General features: G+C 51.0%; 1 protein-coding gene across 1 annotated transcript in view; it reads left to right on the top strand.

Moving 5' to 3' along the window:
* Positions 1–4,016, top strand: part of SIX5 (SIX homeobox 5) — a 16,184-nt gene extending 12,168 nt beyond the window's left edge. The window contains exons 3-4 of the mRNA XM_015419680.1: positions 2–845; positions 3,224–4,016. Of these exons, the coding sequence (XP_015275166.1) occupies positions 2–845; positions 3,224–3,843 (1,464 nt within the window). The 3' untranslated portion in view covers positions 3,844–4,016. The remainder of the gene's footprint in view (position 1; positions 846–3,223) is intronic.
* The last annotated feature ends 2,225 nt before the right edge of the window (positions 4,017–6,241 follow it).

Raw genomic sequence — 6,241 nt, 5'->3', positions numbered from 1 at the left:
TCCTGGGGAGGTGAAGTCCGAAACCGCCGAGGCGCTGGTGTATGGCGTGGGAGTGAAGTCCGAGGAGGGGCCGGCGGCTGCCCCGCACCTTCTGACTCTCCCAGACGCCTCCACGCTCCTCTCTGACCACAAGGGCACCTTGTTGACGGCCGTTCCCATGTCTCAAGTCGTCCCATCGGATGAAGATGCTCCCCCAGCCGCTCAGCTGCCCCCGGTGGCTCAGCCGGCCTCCACGTCCAGCCCCCAGATCGTTCCTCTTGCTAAACTAATCTCTGGCACTCAAGCCCTGTCCAGCCCCCAGGTGACAGTGGCAACAGCCGGTGGGCAGGTCGCTTTGCCGCCGCCTCCTCCAGCGACTGCAGCTACGCCCCTCCTTTCCATTCCGGGCTCCTCCCCAGCCCAGGCTACCGTCCTCCACGTTCCCGCCCCTTCTCTGCTCCCCCTCGCCCAAGTTTCGCCCCCCTCCCAGGTCGTGCCTTTGTCCCAGCCCGTTTCGGGCTCCCAAGTGCTCTCCCCGTCTCAGATGGTGCCCATGTCCCCCACGCAGATTTACACGGTGCCCCAGGGGGCCTCCGCCCCTCAGCTCGTCTCCCTCCCCCAAGTGGCCCAGGGGTCCCAGATTATTTCTCTTCCCCAAGTGGTGCCCACCTCCCAAGTCGTGACACTGCAGCAGGGCGTGGGCAGCCCGATCCAGATCCTGACCAGCGCCGCCCCCATCAAGGTGGGGCCCGTGGGAGGGACGCCGCAGGCGCCGACGTCGTGTGGGAGCCTCAGCCACAGCAATGTGCACCTCATCAACACCAACGTGAGCATGACGGCCCTTCAGCTTCCAGGCACGACACCAGGTAACCACCGTGGGTGGAGCAGGATTGGGAAGGTTTGACGGGAGCGGGAGATTTAGGAAAGGGGTTTCTTGGGATCGCAGTGCTAAACTGAGGACTCTAAAAATGCTGGGAGCAAAAGGAGGTCTAGTCGCCTTCTCCGATATTTATTTATTGCCTTTACTGTTTTTGCAGCCGGAGTCATAAACAGCAAATCTTCATAAACAACAAACCCCCTCAGATATTAGTTTGTTCCCCCCCCCCCTTTCAAACATTTTAAGAAGATTTTCAAATCACAAACAATCCATAAAACATTCAGTTGAACAAAGATAGAGAGGTAAAAATAGAATACAACATAATTGTCGACATACATGTGCAGTGCTTTTGATTTAGGCATATATTTAATATCTACAAAGGAAAAGGTAAATTATAACTTATCATACTATTGATGTTAAGAACAGTAGGATATGGGGGCGGCGGTGGCTCAAGTGGTTAAGATGCTGAACTGCAGGCTGTGGAAGGTCGGTAGTTCAGCAGTTCGGGACCCGAGTGCCGCGTGACGGAGTGAGCTCCCGTCTCTGGCCCCAGTTCCTGCCAACCTAGCAGTTCGAAAGCAAGAAACTGCAAGTAGATAAATAGGTGCCGCTTCGGTGGGAAGGTAACAGTGTTCCGTGCGCCTTGGTGTTTAGTCATGCCGGCCACGTGACCACAGAAACGTCTTCAGACAGCGCTGGCTCTTCAGCTTGGAAACGGAGATGAGCACCGCATCCCTAGAGTCGTATTCGACTGGCTTTCGAGCAAGGGAAACCTTTACCTTACAGTAGGATATTAGTCTAATATTGACAGCAATGCCATTTTGTCGGTGCCTATACTTGTCTGTAGGTGCAGTAAATTGAGAGCTTTTAGCTCACTAGGAATAACCCCTTGTTCAGCCAAATATTCCAGTGCAATATACTATTTTTCAGTGAAATTAAAGTGTGGAGAGTGTGGGTCATAATGCTGTATTTGAGCTGATATTTTTTCCATCACAAATTGTTCCCAGATACTAGTTTGAGTTGCAGGTAGCCAAAGCAAAGCAGAAGCTACATATTAGGACCAACCAAAACTAACACAAAACTGCAACAAGAATCGGGGTTTTACAGAACCCAAATGGGTGTGCGTTAAGTGTCGTCAAAGTCGGCAACTGTATAAAATGTCCTCCAAGAGCCCAAGTACACTATCCTAATTTTACAGCAGAAAAGAGCAAGAGCCCAGTAGCACCTTAAAGACTAACACAATTTGAGGCAGGGTAGGAGCTTTCGGGAGTCACCGCTCACTTCTTCAGATACAGCTAGAATGTGAGTCCATCTGCCCTTATATCTTGGACAGTGGAGTGATTTCAGATGCTGAGTGACAATAGCTAGTGAATGACAACAGCAGGCATGATTGGATTAGGTGTGATGTGTAGAGGGGTAGCAGACATGGAGAAATCAGTATTTGGTAAGGGGACAGGAAACCTAGGTCTCGATTCAGTCCAGGAGGATGCATTGTCTGAGCTTCATTATCAGTTTCAATTCAGTATTCTCTCTAATTTCCTTGCTGCAGCATTGCTAACCTCCCTGCTGCTGGAAATCTTGTTGGTCTGTAAGGTGCTGCCAGACTCTAATCTAGCTGTCTGAAAACCCGTGCTCCAAAAATCTTGTTGGTCTCTAAGGGGCTACCGGACTCTAATCTAGCCATTCGAAAACTCGTATCCCGAAAATGTAGCTGTTTGAAAGCTCATGTCCCTAAAATCTTCTTGGTCTCGAAGGTGCTATGGGAATCGAATTTGGATATAGAATGTTCTAAATCAGATCCCCGGCATTGCCAATTGAAAGAATTTCAGATGACTGAGCCCTTATTGTAAAGGTAAAGGTTCCCTTGCTTGAAAGCCAGTCGAATCCGACTCTAGGGTTGCGGTGCTCATCTGCGTTTCAAAGCCGAAGAGCCAGCGCTGTCCGAAGACGTTTTCGTGGTCATGTGGCCGGCATGAATAAACACCAAGGGGCATGGAACGCTGTTCCTTTCCCACCGAAGTGGTACCTATTTATCTACTTGCAAGGTTGGCAGGAGCTGGAACTAGAGACGGGAGCTCACTCCGTCTTGCGGCACCCGGGTCTCGAACTGCTGAACTACTGACCTTCCACAGCCTGCAGTTCAGCGTCTTAACCACTTGAGCCACCGCAGCTCCCTAGATCAGATCCCCGGCATTGCCAATTGAAAGAATTTCAGATGACACAGCCCTTATTGCTTAAAAGTTGGAGAGGCAGTGCCTAAAGAAGGATGTTTGGTGGGTGGGGAGATTTCAAAAGCCGGGCTTCTGGGTTTCTTATCTTGTCCGAGATAACAGGAGGGTTTTTTCCCTTGTGTTCTCTCCACCCTAGGGAACATCCTCTTGACAAACCCAGTTACAGGCGGCGGCACCATCGTTACGGGCATGGCTCTGCAGCAGGGCAAGCTCATCCTGACCGCCACCTTTCCCGCCAGCATGTTGATGGCGCCCATCCTGTCCGGTCCAGCAGGCCCAGCCCTGGCCCTGCCTATCAAGCAGGAAGTGGCCACAACACCACCGGCAGCTCTGGAAGACCACGACGCCGGCAACATGCTGCTCCCTGGGATCAGCCCCGTCCTGCCTTCTGCCGTCCCCTCTCTTTCAGCCTCGGACAGCCCCGGGTCACCGGAACTGGCGTTCGGCACAGACTCTGGCCAAACCAACCTCCTTTCGAGCTTCTCCCAGCCTGACGGCCTGACGATGTCCCAGCAGCAGGTGGTCTGGTCCGGCCCGGTCGGCATGGACCTCCAAGGGCCCAGCTCCGAGGGGCTGTTCGAGATGGACAAGGGTCCCTTGGAAGGGCAGAGCGGCCTGCTTCGGCTCCCAGAGGGGGAGGGCCTCTTACTGGATGCCTCCGGCGGTGACCCCATGGATCCCGAGGCACTCGACTCTGACGAGAAGGTACTGACCCAGCTGCAGTCCGTTCCGGTGGAAGAGCCTCTGGACTTGTAAAAACGGGCAGACGCGGGCAAAGTGGGTCGACCCCGGGCTTCGCCTCTTGCCTGTGGAACAGCTCCATCACTCTGAATCCTTCCGTCTCGCTCCTGCCGGCTCCGGAGACCGGCTGCCGATTTGGGAATGCTAGAAGTGCCTTCGTAAGGGAAACCCTTTCCCGGATACGTCTTCCGCAGCTCTCCTCCTCACTTCCTTCCTTTTAGGACAGTCGTGGCATCTTTTTGCGGGGGGGGGGGACCAAACACTACACTACAGCACAAAGAATGCGGGGTGGGGGGGGATCGCCTCCCACTCACCCACCCCCTAAAAACATACGACAGCTTGTCTGATGTCTGAGTGACACCTTGCGTTTGGCCTTAAAACACGGCTTCTAGTTTTATGGGAAGGCCGGGAGTCTCTGGGACGAGGATGGGAAGGGCACCCTCCCTTCATCCTCTGCTTAGCCTCTGCAGCGGTTAGACATCTTTCTAGCGTCTTCCATTTTGTAACACGTCATGCAAAAGCAGGAACTTTCTGTTCGCCGTTGCAGCGGTGGGTGGGGGTGGGATGTGCTTGTGTCAGAAGGAGGATCTTCCTTTTCCCTCAAATATGGTGCTAGGGATGGGGCTCGGTTACTGGGCTGATACCCAGATCCCACTTCAGAGGGGAAGGGGGAATCTTTGTGTCCTCCCCGAACTTGGCTCCTGTTTCAGGTAGGACGCGGCCAGACTTGCTCTGGGGGAGAGGGGGTGTGCTTCCTGCTTTATCCGCTCTTTAGTCCTCTGAAAGAACGGTGTGTGCCTCCTCCAGTCGAGCATTGTAAATGGGCACTAAAAACCAATACAGTCCTGCAGTAGGGAACAGGCGTGTTTAATTCCTCCAGGGTAGAAATTCCTGGCTACGTTCCCGCACCCTTTTGTCTATATGGGCCAGGGCTTTGCCTGTGGAACAGCTGCCCAACAAATTAGTGCAAGGGTAAAATGAGCAAAGGGGAAAGCCATGGCACGCCACTTCTGCGGGGAACTTTTAATAGACGAACAGTACAGAAGTGTGTGAATACAGGGTTGTTTGTTGTATCCAGCAACTTACCATTAAAAGGTACATACACAATTGACTTTAGCTGCAGGTTTTCAGTTTCTTAAGGCAGGGTAAAGTGAACTCTAGGAGCATCCATAATTTCTGCCTATATTTGGGGTTGAGAGTAGGAACCATACAAATTTTGGGAGGGAGGGTTGCTACCTGATCCGATTTTCAGGCTATTGGGTGCAACGGTGTATTAATGCCCCTTCAAAATAGGATTGCAAAGCTGATTCATCCTGAATGCATTTCTCCCGAGGCCAGTGTTTCCTCTAAAACCTCCAGATAATAAAATCCACAAGTGGCCTGACTTTAAAGAAAAAAACCCACAGAGAAGAAACTTTTATATATATATATATTTAATCTATTTTTAGAAGAAGAAAGCATTTAAAACCCACTTCCCCCCCTCCAATCGTTTCTGTAACTCGGCAACAACTCTTTAATCCCCCTTCTATATTTAATGTTCTTTTTATCATGAGGATAAAAATGGAAGTTTTTATATTTAAAAAATTGTATTAATGTTTGCTCACACAACATCCCCAAGTGGATTGTTGAGGGATCTTGGGCAATGGAATGAGGCTGACATGGGTGTTGTTAGGGCTTTGGTATGGGGGCTGAACACGTTGATTCTGTCCCAGTTTGCGGTGCGAAGTTGGTTCTTTTCCTTAAACGAAACGAGGAAGGCTCTCCGGCCAACGTGTCACGATCAGGCTTCTTGAACCTGCTCCGTCGCCACTGGACACATGACTGCCTTACACGGAATCAGACCATCGGTCCATCAAAGTCAGTACGGTCTGCTCAGACTGGCAATGGCTCTCCAGGGTTTCAGGCAGAGGTCTTTCCTATTACCTATTATCTAATTCTTTGCTGGAGATGCCGGGGATTGAACCTGGGACCTTCTGCATACTGAGCAGATGCTCTAGCACTGAGCCACGGCCCCTCCAAAGGATACTTTTTTGGAACCTCAGGATCCACGTCATCCTCTAAGGCCAAATGAGGCACCCTGTCCAGAAAAGTCTGGTGGATGGAGGAGTTAGCCGTCGTGAGTTCTCCACTCAAATAACTTGGCGTGATTCATTATAAAGAAACAGGAATCCACCACAGTTTGATGTCCCGTGTAGATAGGAATTACTTCACAGGAGGCGACAGATGGACTAGCACTGGATCCAAGTGGAGTTGTTGGGAGTGCGCTCCCTGTCTTCCCAACCAGGTACTACAATTATCACACCTTTCTCCACAGTTTGTGAGGAACAATCATTTCTACAAGATATTTTTATAACTTTTTTTTTGTTTTTGTTCTTAATGTGTATTTGTGACTTTTATATATATATTTTATATA

The sequence above is a fragment of the Gekko japonicus genome, unplaced genomic scaffold (assembly GCF_001447785.1).
Source record: "Gekko japonicus isolate JY-2015 unplaced genomic scaffold, Gekko_japonicus_V1.1 scaffold1436, whole genome shotgun sequence".
Taxonomy (NCBI): Eukaryota; Metazoa; Chordata; class Lepidosauria; order Squamata; family Gekkonidae; genus Gekko; species Gekko japonicus.
Note: the sequence above shows the minus strand (reverse complement) of the source record. Positions and strands in the feature narration are given on the sequence as shown.